The 15066-nt window shown below is 43.9% G+C and overlaps 2 protein-coding genes across 2 annotated transcripts in view; both read left to right on the top strand.

Moving 5' to 3' along the window:
• The window catches only part of pex7 (peroxisomal biogenesis factor 7), a 104812-nt gene that overhangs the window by 13739 nt on the left and 76007 nt on the right, over positions 1-15066 (top strand). The gene's annotated exons all lie outside the window — the stretch shown is intronic.
• On the top strand, positions 10410-11792 carry LOC311063792 (nuclear factor 7, ovary-like; the record flags this gene model as incomplete). The annotated part of the gene is made up of 1 exon (XM_084083392.1): positions 10410-11792. One exon carries the CDS (start codon positions 10410-10412, stop codon positions 11790-11792), a length of 1383 nt encoding a protein of 460 aa, XP_083939518.1.

Genomic DNA, 15066 nt, shown 5'->3' with positions numbered 1-15066 from the left:
TACTGTAACTGACCAACACCAACAGAGGTTGATATTGGTACACGCAATGCTATAGTAAATGGTGCACACACAGTGTATAGGTCCTTTATCCAAAGCGCTTTACAGCAGTGCTACTGCTTCTACAATGTTTTTCATGTCAATGACCCCCAAATTAACATGGATTTGGCCACGGACCCCCATCTGAAAATATTTTATGCCAGGGACCCCCAGAAGAGAAGGCTTGTGTTCCAAAAAAATATTCACAAATTTCCAAACGTTTATTATTGTGACGCTATATTAACCCATTTTGCTGGGGACCCCCTGACACCCCCCCCCCCCCCCCCCCCCCCCCTCCAACGTCCCCTGGGGGTCCCCGTACCCCACTGTGAGAACCAATTCTTTGCAGTGTTGCAATGCATTTCATTCGCCCAATTCACACACATTCACACAACTACGGCAGAGGAAACCATGCAAGGCACCAACCTGCTCATCGGGGAGCAGTTGGGGCGTTCAGTGTCTTGCTCAAGGACACTTCGGCACTGGACCCATAGGGGGAGCCTGGGGATTGAATCGGGAACCTTCCAATTCCCTGCTGCCTCTTACGTCCAAATCAAGTTATTACTTAGGCCAGGGCTCCAATCAGATCCAATCTCCTCATCATTACAGACGCTCAGCGACAGGCTGTATCGTGTCTGTCTGCTATTAGTCACTATGTCAGCTTGCCATAGCCTGTGGTATAAAGGATGATATTATAATTGTATACTTAATATAGTTGTGTGCCGGTTTCGTGCACCGAGAATAGCCGATCTACAAGCTGACAATGCCTCGCAGCGTGCTGTGTTGTGAGCTTGTAGATCGGTTACTTTTTTTGAGCTTGACACCGGCACGCAACTAAGTAAAAAAAGAGGGCGTAATGGAGTCTCTGAGAGTACTGTCGTTTACCCTGTCATCGTCACACACAGAGATTTAGGTCAAGGTGAACCCAAAAACCCACTTCGGAGGTCTGTCTCAAAAAACTGCACTTGACAGTCAAAGAAAAGTTTATACTACATACTACAGCCTCACACAAAAGCATCAAAAGTAGCAGATCCACAAGTTCGAAACGTGACGCGTTTCGAGCTTGTAGATCTGCTTTTTTTGATATTTTTGAAGCAACAGTTTTGGAGATATGAGGTTTCCACCTGACAGAGACGATTTAATACTTTGGCTTTTCAAAAATAGCAATGCGACACGTTGTGAACTTGTAGATCTTTTTTTGTTTTTAAACACAAAGGTTCTCTTCTGGGGGTCTCTAGCACAACATCTTTTCATATGGGGGTCCAAAATACATATCAATCTGGGGGTCCTTGACATGAAAATGGTTAAGACCCACTGTCTTAGATGACTCAAACCCATGAGACTACAAATGTTCTTTTTTTAATCGAACGTTTTTCCTGCCAAGAAGACAAAGCACTGTGTGGTTTATAGCAGTGAGGCTATAGGCTGCAGTGTTCATTTTACCCAGCTTTTTAACTTCTCTCTTTTTACCCGCTTGCAGAGCTGCGGGTCTATTTAGAGACTGACCTACTAGTCGACAGATTTCCGACATGTATTCGACAGATTTTTTGCGTGATTGGCTGTCGCTTAAAGGAGAATTCCTGTCATTTTAAGTGTTATGTTTGATGTGTGTCAAATCACTTACCAACGTAGGAATGAAAATCGCGTAACTCCACAGAGCCCCCTATCGACCCCCACCGTTGTCATTATAGGAGGATATAGGATAGCCCAAATTCGCCTATTTTAACCAATGCAAAGTCTGTTTTTTTGCTTCTAGTACTCATTGTTGAGTCCCATGATAATGTAACAGGCGCTAAAACTCCCGACAAGCTAACGGCTAATAACAGAACGAGCTAATGCTGGTTGCTGGTTTCTCTCCCGACCTGGCAACCTGGGGCTGCCATGCAGAGAGATAAGCAGCCCCAGCGTTAGCTCGTTTGTTATTAGCCGTTAGCTTGTCGGGAGTTTTAGCGCCTGTTACATTATCATGGGACTCAACAATGAGTACTAGAAGCAAAAAAACAGACTTTGCATTGGTTAAAATAGGCGAATTTGGGCTATCCTATATCCTCCTATAATGACAACGGTGGGGGTCGATAGGGGGCTCTGTGGAGTTACGCGATTTTCATTCCTACGTTGGTAAGTGATTTGACACACATCAAACATAACACTTAAAATGACCGGAATTCTCCTTTAAGCCAATGGGGATACTTTCCATACTCTGAACGGGCGGCCTCGTCCTCCCAAGCTATGCGACTAGACACGCTTCCGCATTTTCTTCTTCGTTGGTCCAAATAATGATACGGTTGCCAGATTTTTGAGAGAGAAATAAGCAACCAGGTGCCGCAAGCGGGGATATTATGACTTTATGTCATTTCTTGTTTTTCTTTTTTAACAATGCTCGGTTTATTTATCTCTTCCCCACAGCCATGATGTGTGCGTGTGTGTGTGTGTGTGTGTGTGTGTGTGCGTGTTTATTTGAGTTATTGTGGTGCCGTATAAAAGCCGCTGTAAGTTTATATCGATTTGAGTGTGTAGAGTATGTGTGTGTACTGCATGTGTGTCTGTGTGTGTTACCTTTATGTTACTCGGTACATTAAGTTTTTTTTATATTCGTGTTTTCCCCTAGCAATGAATAGACAGGATGAATCACTCCAGCCTGTAAGACTTTCATTAATTTTCCTCTGTGTTGGGGTCAAAGATTAAGCGTTACAGATGATTTTATCAGTATTTTGTCTAAAAAATAATCACATTTAATGAAAAAAAACATGGCTGCTTGCATGGAAAAACAGCCTCTGGCGTCGGTGAGGTCTGATTAAGGGCATCTGGGTGACAACAGGGCTAAAGCACTGCAGGGCCTTGTGTTCTTTGTCTCTAAACTAGTAGTGACCACTGTACCATGGGTGAAAACAATATAGATTCACTATGAGATACTGCAAACCTTTTGTGCGTTCTTTCTTTCTTTCTTTCTTTCTTTCTTTCTTTGCCCGCCTACTCTCAGCACTGCATTTTATCCTCTACATGTTATCTTACAAGCCAGAGATGCAACCATCTGATTATTATGTACAGTATGTGTGTGAGGTGTGTGATTGTGTTGTTTGTGTCTAATCCATGCAGAGAAACGTGTTTAATAATTGATAGAAAGCTGTCCGTCAGGATGGAACAACTCACACACACACACACACACACACACACACACACACACACACACACACACACACACACACACACACACACACACACACACACACACACACACACACACACACACACACACAGTATCCCCCCATGCCTTCTCTCTTACATAGACAAATAAACTCTTCCACACAAGCAGGCAGACGCACGCACATACTCATTCTTTCTCTCTCTCTCACTCTCTCTCTCGTTCTCCCTCCTATCTTAAGTCTTGGCACAGTCTACCCCGGGAGCTGTTAACTGTGATAACGCGCACACACGCACACACACACACTGGGGCTTGTGTTGATAGAGGGGCTCTGTCTGGTATCAAAGCAGTCCGCTGCGGGCCTGGTCAGGCAAGTAATGAGAAGAAACGGACAATCAATAGAATGAGAGAAAACGACTGAGAGGCAGAGAGAGAGAGAGAGAGAGGAGATGGAGAAAGGATAAGTGACTAATAGAGCGATAGAGAGAGACTGCAGATTATATTCCATACTATTCTATGTGATATGACATGGTGTGATAATATCATCACACACATTCTGTGACACATCATCATCTATATGGAATGATGTGACATGTCATGGCGTAATATATTACATATTAAGTTATATTGTATGACATTGTTGTCTAGAGCAGTGGTTTTCAACCCTTTTCAAAGTCCATTAGTTATTCGGCATTTGAGCCACGGACCACCGTTTGATGAGATTTAGCCTCTCAGAGCCAAGAATATTTTGTTATCATTGGATACGATTTTGTCCACAATTGCATGCTGTATTGATGTGGGTACCATAGAAGAGATAACAGGAAAACGTTGATCAAAAAATAACAATTCTTCTACATTCTCCAATTGTGTAGACGTCTTGTAAATTAAGTAATGCATGATGTTTTAACAATAATGTAACTTTTGAGAGCGTAAAATGTAAAATGTTACGCTCTCAAGAGTTAAAGATCTAATAAGGGCCCATTTAGCTGGAGACCACCTGGAACCCCCTCAAGGACCACCGGTGGTCCCCGGACCACTGGTTGAGAACCTTTGGTCTAGAGGACCACAATGGAAATAAGCCCAAGGGCTTTATTGTGTTTTTTTTATCCTTGGTGATATTGTGTGTGTAACTGTCATGGATATTGTGTGTGCTATTGTCATGGAAGTGCTGCACCAAGCTGCTGCCTTAGGACATTTACACACTCGCACATTTATAGTTGGATGGGGTTTTAAAAGAGATTTAAATGTAGTTAGCTAGCTAACCTGGGGTCCTCGGGTGTAGTTCCAGAGTCTTGGGCCCTTGATGGCAAAGGTCCGGTCACCCTTGGTCCCCGACCTAGACTTAGGGTATAGGAACCAGCAGAGGCAAACCACAGGGCCTCAGGCTACGAACCGGCACATATAGGGTTTTATCAGTTCAGATAGGTAACTACAGTATAGGTGCCAGACCATGAAGAGCTTTAATCCATTCAATACTGGAACGTCATCTACAAATGTCTTTGTAGATGACAGACACTATACAGTTTTCTGAAAACCGTATGTTGCTATAATATCAGTGCTTCTCAAACTTTTTCTTGTCAAGTACCCCCCAAAATGTATACGTATTTGGCCACGGACCCCCATCTCAAAGTATTTAGTTCCAGGGACCCCCCCAGAAGCAAATATTTGAGTTACAAATGTTTGCTTTAAAAAATATGTTTGCAAAGATTTGCACACATTTTCACGATTTTTCAAAAAAATAGCAGATGTACAAGCTCATAGCGCGGCACTGAGCTTGTAGATCTGCTATTTTTGAATAGCATAAAGTATAAGATATCGGTTATAGCTCAAATCTAAAATGACACAGATGCGTTCCCGGATTGAATGGGTTAAAAAAAAGTAAACAATACAATCTTAAAATCAATCCTAAAAGCGACATGCAGCCTGTGAAGTGCAGCTAAAACGGGGGGGGGGTTAGGATATCCTCCTTGTACCAGTGAGTATATACTAGCTGCCGCATTCTGCACCACCACCTGCAGGCGATGTAGTGAGCTGTGGCTGAGACAGGAGCAACGGCAAGGGCATTGCAGTAATCTCAGCGAGAGGAGACGGACGGAGGGCATTAACAACTCTCTTTCTATCTTTGTTTTTTTGAGTGGTTAAAAAAAAGAATCTCATTTCCGGAGAGGTTTCTCAAGTGTATGATGAAGTATGTTAGAGAGCTCAGAGTCAAATAGAAACACCCCGAGTTCTGTCTCGCATGACAGTGTCGCACCAAAGTAGCAAAGCATCGTGAGTGTAAAATTTGCAGTTAATTTATGAGAGGTTTGTTGCCCCGACAGCGATGGTATGTACATATCCTCTCTGTCGGGTGGAAACCTCATTACAGTGTATGTCCAAAACTGTTACTTTTCAGGGTTCTAATTCAAAAATAGCAAAAGTAGCAGATCTACAAGCTCGAAACGCGTCGCGCCACGTTTCGAGCTTGTAGATCTGCTACTTTTGGTGCTTTTGTGTGACGCTGTTGTATGATCAAGTAGGGTCGTTAATTTACGTTTAGTTAAGTTTAGTTAGAATATTAGAGATACAAGGTTTCTGCCCGACATCAAACGATACTGCATGTACATATGCATGGTTGGATATATTGGAATTAGAATCAGTGCACACACAGCGCACTGCACGGCTTTACTACCTCATGTACCCTCTGGTTGCAGCTCAGGACATGGTGCTGCTGCCATGGCTGGCTGGAGAGAGAGGGAGAGAGAGAGAGAGCGATGGAGGGAGGGAGAGAGGGAGGGAGGGAGGGGGAGAGAGCGAGATTGCAGTGGGTAGAAGTGTGAAAGAGAGAGAGAGAGAGAGAAAGAGACTGACTGAGAGAGATGGAGGGTGAGATCGCTGATAAGTGCTTATCAGCGACCCCATTATCCCTCCTCTCCTCACCTCCTCCCTCTATTTTCCTGTTCTTTCCTCCCCATAAACTCCCCTTCAGCATCACTGAAGGGGAGAATGTCGTGTGTGTGTGTGTGTGTGTGTGTGTGTGTGTGTGTGTGTGTGTGTGTGTGTGTGTGTGTGTGTGTGTGTGTGTGTGTGTGTGTGTGTGTGTGTTTGTGTGTGCGTGCGTGTGTGTGTGTGTGTGTTTCTAAACATGAGTGTGTCACTTGTGTATGTGTGTATTTACACTTTTTTTAGTGTGTGTATTTGTGTGTCCAGTATAATTAGTGAGGGCAACTACTGCCCCAAGCCCTCTCCTCTCCTCTCCTCTCCTCTCCTCTCCTGTCATAATAATCTCTGTGTTTTATTTATATTATAACTCTTCTTTTTATTCTCTCAAGATCTTCTTTCTTTGAGCCTCTCTCTCCTTTTTCCTGCCAGTAGTCGACCCATGAGATGTTTTGCTGTCTCTCTGTCTCTCTCCTTCCCATTTGCGATTAGTTCTGCTAACGAGTGGACCATTCTCTCTCTCTCTCTCTCTCTCTCTCTCTCTCTCTCTAAAAAGCTTTAATGTGATTAACTTACTGCAGTGGTCTGTGGATCAAGCCTGCAGTCTTCAATTCTGCAGAGCGGGAACAGAGCCAATCGCGATGCGGAGCGTTGTGGGCTTGTAGATCGGAAATTGTCACTATTTTTAAAGGCTTGAAAGTGGTTAAGTGTGTCTGTGGGTTTTTATAAATATTGAACCAATGAAAAGTATCAAGAGCTTGTTGTGACTAATAACTACATTGGGTCCATTGCAACACATGGGTTCTTTGTTCAATTTCCTGAAAATGAACAATGTTTGACATACAAGGTTTTCACCCCACAGTGACGATGTCTTAGTGCAGTGGTTCCCGAATGGTGTGCCAAAGCACACTGGTGTATGTGCCATGAGACAAGTCGTGCCTTGGCATTTAGTGATAACCACACATCGGAACTATTTTATGGGCATAAAAGGGACACGTTTCCTTTTCGTTGTTAGTCGCTCTCTTTGTCTCTTTTTCGTGCAAGATGTGTTTTTAGGCCTGTTCAAATAACATGAGAAATATCCCCTTTACAGCAGGCTAATAACAACATGTGATATCGTCTCTGTAGGGTGGAAACCAAAACTGTTACTTTTCAGTTGTTGCATCAATAAAACACTTCTCTTGAACGTGCAAGTGGCAGTGTGCGGGTATATCTCTCCAAGATTGAGCTCACCTACAGGATTCAAATTCAAAAATATCAAAAGTAGCAGATCGACAAGCCCAAAACCCATTTCGAGCTTGCAGATCTGCTATATTTTTGATGCTTTTGTGTGACGCTGTATGATCAAGTAGGACATTAATTTACGAAAAAACACAAGAAGTTTAAATGTGGAGATAAGAAGTTTCTGCCCGACAGCAACACTATATTAAGCCTACAGGTCGAATATGACATCAAGGCATTTAATATCCCTGTCCCTGTCCCACACAGGCTTTACTTCTGTCCTGCAAATGAACAGTTTGGATCTGGTCTGGACACACTGTTATGCATGCATAACAGTGCATGCATAGACTGTTATGCATGCATAACAGTCTGTACTGTACACACTGTGTGTGTGTGTGTGTGTGTGTGTGTGTGTGTGTGTGTGTGTGTGTGTGTGTGTGTGTGTGTGTGTGTGTGTGTGTGGGGCGTGTGTGGGTGACATAGTGGTGTGCTGTGTGCAGAGCTGTCAGGACCAGCCTTTGTTTTTTACTCCCAGTGTCCCTCAGGTAGACAGCTGACTGGGTTTGTCCTGTTTGACACACGCTATTTCAAGCTCCTATTTGAGCTCCTGACTGTTGTTCCTTTAACCATTTGAACCCTATAGCATCCCAATTCTGGGGGGCTATTTTTGGCAAAGAAATTTGGTGTAGAAGGGGGGGAAAGCAGACCAAGTACAGAGCCAACTCAGGTCAGGTTTACTAAGTACTGCATATAGAGGGTTTAAGTTGCTAACCACTTTGAACCTGGTGTCCCTATTTTGAGCATGTCACATGTTCAAAAACACTGAAAATAGATTAGATAGTCAGCAATTTTCAACACGTGACACCGTTTGTATGACGGAGTACATACATTACGGCTTGAATGAACCCTAATCTCTCAGGACAGATTCAGCTCAGCAGCAATTTTTCTTTCTTTTTTTTTTGCTGATGGGTTCCCAGACCGGATGAACCCTAGCATCCATCCCTATTCTGGCCATGTCATGAAAAGGCGAACATTCAGTGAAAATAGCAGATCTGCAGTACACGTTTTGAGCTTGTAGATGGGCTATTTTTGGCGAAGAAATGTTGTGTAAATGGACTGATTTTTATTGCACCTTTCTCCAAAGTGCTTTACAATGTATTTCACATTCATCCATTGACACACATTCACACACACCGACGGCAGAGGGAACCATGCAAGGCACCGACCTGGCCATCGGGAGCAGGTTGGGGTTCAGTGTCTTGCTCGAGGACACTTCGACACGCAGCCAGGAGGAGTCGGGGAACGAATTGGGAAGTTTGGGAACCTTCTGTTTCCTAAGATCCTAAGCCTAAACGTACCTCCTGAACCACTGCGGCTCCTCTTAAGGAGTATAGACTAGGGGGGAAAAGGGAGGGGACCGAGTATAGAGCCCTGGGGGACCCTGGTCAGCAAAGTATATAGGGTTTAACCCATTCAATCCGGGAATGCATCTGTGTCACTTTAGATGTCTTTGGCTATTCAAAAATAGCAGATCTACAAGCTCATATCATCAAGAGTATTTTTGAAAAAAATGAAGAAAAATGTATGCATTGTACATTTGTAAAATATTTTGTTCCCGTGACCTCCAGAAGCAAAGATTTGAGTTCAAAATGTTTAAAAAAATATATGTATTCAAAGATTTGCACAACATTGTTCAAGATTTTTCAAAAATATCAGATCTACAATCTCATTGTGCAGCACTATGAACTATTTTTGAATAGCCAAAGTATAATATAATGGTTATAGCTCAATTCTGAAATGACACAGATGACACAGATGTGTTCCCGGATTGAATGGGTTAAGTGGTTAAAACATCAGTTCCACTGTCACCCACTCTCTCTCCAGCACAAGCACAAGTACCTTGGTTTATGTACGGTACATCTCTCCCACGTGGCCTGGATTCACCTGGCCTCTCTTTCCGCCTCTTTCTATCTCCCACCTTCTCCCAATATTTCACTGAATATTTCACGGAAAAGCAGAAAATGCTGTTCAATTTGAATAAAAATCACCTCATCTTTTAATCTCTGTGTAATTGTGTAATTGAGTTGGCTGATTTTAGTGTGGATGTTCTCTTCGAACAGGTGCCCTAGGCTGTCAACCTGCTTAAGTGGAAGAGCTTAGATTTGTGTTTGAGTGTGTGCGTATTTGCGATGGCGTGTGCATCCATGGTCATGTTTATACCTAATAAACCCATTCACCCATGTTGTATGTGGGTGTTCACTGTTTTGCTTATACTGCCTGTAGGTGTTTTAATGCTAGTGGGTGACCGGTGGTCGTGACTCTGTTGGTAAAACAGAAAGTGGAGGTAGCTAAAAACCCTCTTCAAACCACTTTGGTCAGGTTGGGTGTAAGGAGCAGTAGAGCTGTTCTGAAACAGATACCAGTATCTTAAAAGCTGCCGATACGGCTTCGTCTATAGTCATCCTAGAGCAGCGGTTCTCAAACCTTTTAATTTCAAGGACCCCCATAACTCTGAGAGTGTACAAATGGAACCAAATGGACCCTTCCAGTGAGGGAGAACATACTTCCACAGCAACAGCAGAGAATAACTTAAACTTGTTGCCGAAGTTTAACAAGAACCAGGATTCACAGTGAAAGTATGTGTGTGTGTGTGTGTGCGCGTGTGCGTGCGCACGCGCGCCATGGTCTTGTAAAGGCTACGCCTTGCCTGACTCATCTGACACACCAGGAAACGGAGAGGTTGTTTATCTTAACGTGCCTCGATGATGACACGTTCTCTCTCTCTTCCTCTTCCTCTCTCTCTCGTACACACACACACACACACACACACACACACACACACACACACACACACACACACACACACACACACACACACACACACACACACAGGAAGAAGACAAATAAGATCAAACGCACAACTTCCAGTGAGGGAGGACTGACTTCCAAAGCTACAGACTTGAAGTTTAACAAGAAAACAGGTTTCAAAGTGAAAGTAAACTTCAGGGAACATTCTAGAGGAGGAAGTGTCACTACGACTGACTGACTGACTTCCTGTATTGAGCAGAGTGTAGCTTAATTCAGAGACTAAATGGCTTCCACGTCATCTCTTCCAGAAGAGGATTATTCCTGTCCTGTGTGTCATGACATCTTTAAAGATCCCGTTCTCCTGTCATGTAGCCACAGCTTCTGCAAAGCCTGTCTGCAGGAATGGTGGAGAGAGAAGGGAATAAAGGAATGTCCGGTTTGTAAGGAAATACATTCGACAGTTCATCCTCCACCCCGTAACCTGGCTCTGAAGAACGTGTGTGAGGCCTTCGTACAGGAGAGAGAGAGAGCTTCAAAACGCAAGAGAGTGTCTGAGGATCTCTGCAGTCTGCACGCTGAGAAACTCAAACTGTTCTGTCTGGAATGTCAGCGGCCAGTGTGTCTCGTGTGTCGAGATTCTAAAAAACACCCCAACCACAGTTTCAGACCCATCGATGAAGCTGCTCTGGATCACAAGGAGGAAGTCCAGAAATCACTGAAGCCTTTAAAGGAGAAACTGAAGGTATTTTGTGAAGTTAAAACAAAAAGTGACCAAACAGCGAAACACATTAAGGGCCAGGTCTTGCTCACAGAGAGGCAGATTAAGGAACAGTTTAAGAAGCTTCATCAGTTTCTACAAGAGGAAGAGGAGTCCAGCATCACTGCACTGAGGGATGAAGAGCAGCATAAGAGTCAGATGATGAAGGAGAAGATTGAGGGTCTGAACAGAGACATGTTAACCCTTTCAAACAACATCGGAGCCATAGAGGAGGAGCTGAAAGCTGAACACGTCTCATTCCTGCAGAACTACAAGACCACAATGGAAAGAGTCCAGTTCACACTGCAGGACCCACAGCTGGTCTCAGGACCACTGATAGACGTGACCAAACACCTGAGCAACCTGACCTTCAGAGTCTGGGACAAGATGAAGGACATTGTCTCCTACACTCCTGTCATGCTGGACCCCAACACTGCCCACCCAGAAAACACCCTGTCTGATGATCTGACCAGTTTCAGACGTGGAGAAAGACAGCAGCTTCCTGACAACCCAGAGAGGTTTGACCACGTGGCCTTTGTCCTGGGTTCTGGGGGCTTTAACTCAGGGACTCACAGCTGGGATGTCGAGGTTGGAGACAATACATGCTGGTTACTGGGTGTGTTAGCAGAGTCTTACCAGAGGAAGGGAGGCCGGGGGGGTCCACTCTGGGGTATAATGTTCCGTAAAGGTAAATACACAGCACGCTCTAGGTCATCCACTGATCTCTCATTGAAGCTGGACTGGAATGAAGGAAAGCTGTCATTCTCTGATCCTGATACTAAGACACACATACACACCTTCACACACACTTTCACTGACACACTCTTCCCAAGCATTATCACTGGTGATAGAGTCCCTCTGAAGATATTACCAGGGAAGATCAGTGTAACTTTGGAACAACATAGTTAGATATGATGATGATGATGATGATGATGATGAAGAAGAAGAAGAAGAAGAAGAAGAAGAAGAAGAAGAAGAAGAAGAAGAAGAAGAAGAAGAAGAAGAAGAAGAAGAAGAAGAAGAAGAAGAAGAAGAAGAAGAAGAAGAAGAAGAAGAAGAAGAAGAAGAAGAAGAAGAAGAAGAAGAAGAAGAAGAAGAAGAAGAAGAAGAAGAAGAAGAAGAAGAAGAAGAAGAAGAAGAAGAAGAAGAAGAAGAAGAAGAAGAAGAAGAAGAAGAAGAAGAAGAAGAAGAAGAAGAAGAAGAAGACTCAGTTTCATAGAATCTATGTGATTCTGTTGTGGTCAAGAAGAACATCCAATATTAACTTTAAAGCCACACTTTAAAAATTAAACAACATGTCATGTTGTTAGGATCTATTGTTTAGATAATGATTGACTATTGTCTATTATCTATTGTCTATGATCAATAATTATAGTATAATTTCAAGGTATTTTATTATTTCCATTTCTTTATATTTTATTATACTCGTTGCTGTCGGGCAGAAACCTCTTATCTTCATATTTTAAACTTTGTGTGTTTTTTCGTAAATTAATGTCCTAACTGATCATTCTGTACTACAGCGTCAGACTAAAGCATCAAAAGTAGCAGATCTGCAAGATCGAGAGGCGACACGTTTTGAGCTTGTAGATCTGCTACTTTTGAGTTTGAATCCTGAAACATAACAGTTTTGGACATATTACATATATGAGGTTTCCACCTGACATAGACAATACTTATTGCGAACGCAGAAGGAGGCCGCCCAAGTGGAGCCTACTATGAAACTCTGCTCGGCTTGTGGCTCTGTCTGTCTGTCTGTCTGTGTGTGTGCACTGCCTGTGCACTGCCTGCACTGCCTGTGTGCAACCGACAGAGTGCGCCAGAGTGCAGCTACAGCCAAAACACACACACACACACACACACACACACACACACACACACACACACACACACACACACACACACACACACACACACACACACACACACACACACACACACACACACACACACAGTGTGCGCACACAGAGATAAGTCCGTAAATACACAATATTTTCGAGCTGCGTTCGCGCGTCTTACTTGTATAGTATATAGTTATATTTACTTTGCAGATTTAGATTAGTAATTAATCAAATCATTAAATAAAAATATTATAATTGTTTAAAACAAAACAGCCAATCAACATGCTGACATGGTTAGGCTTTCGGTTCAGGAGTTAAGTCTGTTGACTCCGGGCTCAGACTCAGTCACTTTTGTCAAGGAGTGGGTTGTGTCAACTCCAGAACCCGAGACTGTCCATAAGGAGGACAGGGTGGATGTGTACGCCCTGTCGGAGGACCTATTGGATTTATTCATGCAGTCTACACCCACAGGCGAAGATCCACCAGGGGAGGGCATTGCTGAGCCGTCACGTCCCCTTGTGGTCCCGGCTCCACATACCACCAGACCTGATGAGGAAGTGTCCCATAGTAGATAATGGGCCAGTGAGAGTCCACGAGTGGTGTCTGAGGGGACGAGCTCTATCCAAGGCCCACCCCCATGTCCTAACCCTAAACCAGGATCAAAAACATGTCCTAACCCTAAACCAGGATCAAAAACATGTCCTAACCCTAAACCAGGATCAAAAACATGTCCTAACCCTAAACCAGGATCAAAAACATGTCCTAACCCTAAACCAGGATCAAAAGCATGTCCTAACCCTAAACCAGGATCAAAAACTGGCCCTAACCCTAAACCAGGATCAAAAACCGGCCCTAACCCTAAACCAGGATCAAAAACTGGCCCTGACCCCAAACTTAGATCAGAATGTAATATTGATCCTGGCCAACACTCAATTAAGGAAGATATTGAAAGCAGGTGGACCCCAATTCTGGTCCCGGCTGTACCCATGATTTTATATACCCCTGATGGGGGCTCCCTCGAAAGTCAGTTGAAAGAGGGCCCGCGGGTCTGGTTTAAAGCAGCTTGGGGGACTGTAGGTGAAATTCCTCCAGGGTCTGTGATGTTCCATCCCAAGGGTCATGAGTTAGGTGATTTGATAGCTGGCTCAACCTTGTGGGCACAACATTCATACGAACCCCGCAAACGGGATGATGGTGAGTGGGACATGCCACTGGGAGCTGCTGGAAACCCAGTTCCAGGTGATATATGAGGAAACTTTGTGGAGTTACCTTCCTGGGGCATCCGGAGGGGCCTGAATACAACGTGGAAAGGTACCGGGACGTGGCCGAGGTTTTGCCAAGGCCAAGAGAGGGTGACATGGTTAGGCTGAGATGTGGCCTAGTCATTCCCCGGCCTTTGTTGACCCCGCAGCAGCTGGGTGACCTTGCAGAGCAACGCACTCTGCTGAAGAGGAGGAACAAGCGTGGCGGGCGACAACGTAGACGTTAGAAGGCAAATCAACCCCCTGCTGCTGTTGACACCATCTCTGCACCCTGATGCTATCAGCAACCACAACTTCCTCTTACGCAAGGACTTGCTAGGCAAACTATACTTTTTGCTCACATGACCAAATTGCTATGGCAACAGCTGAAATGTTTTAACTGGTAGAAAGAAAACACCATATTAGGTTTGTCTACTGAAATAATCTAACCAGGAGGGAGGCGATCCCATATTTGGTGTGTCGGATGTAACCAAAATGGTATAAATACTGCTGTTTATCTCTGTTCAGGGGGGGTTTGGTAGAGAAGCTTGTGTGAGGTGTCACTTGTTTGTCCACTTGTTTGCCGGGCGACGGACATAGCCTTGTGCAGAGCTTCTCCCATTTTAGCTCTCTCCGATTAGTTCATTTTTGGTGACCAGATTGCAACGAGGTTGCGGGGAGCGATAGTGGATTCTGCTGTATTCGACTGGGACCTTGGCATTGCCCATAATCTGGTTGAATAAACAGAGAATTGTGTCAGCTCCTAGCATTACCGATTGCTGGGTCACTTTATCTCAGGTAGCCTTGTTGCATGGGAATGATAGATATTTTCCAGATCTGACTCTGGGGATATGTTGTCAATGACCGTGTAGTTCACAGGAATTGAGGAATATTATCCAGATTTAACATTCAATCAAGAATTCTAGGCAAGCCCGTATCTTGGTTGAATTAAGTGAATCTGGGGATATTTTTCTGTCTGTGCCGGGCACCTTAGATTGAGGACACGGAGATAGAGCTTGGGGGTCTGTTGTCTGTCTTATCAGAAAATCTGCCTTTTCATATACAGTATATATATTTTTGTATTATTGCTAAAAGCCTGTATTA

This window comes from Gymnoscopelus microlampas (genome assembly GCF_963454915.1).
Source record: "Gymnoscopelus microlampas genome assembly, chromosome: 16".
Classification (NCBI taxonomy): Eukaryota; Metazoa; Chordata; class Actinopteri; order Myctophiformes; family Myctophidae; genus Gymnoscopelus; species Gymnoscopelus microlampas.
This window is presented reverse-complemented; position numbering and strand designations above follow the sequence as displayed.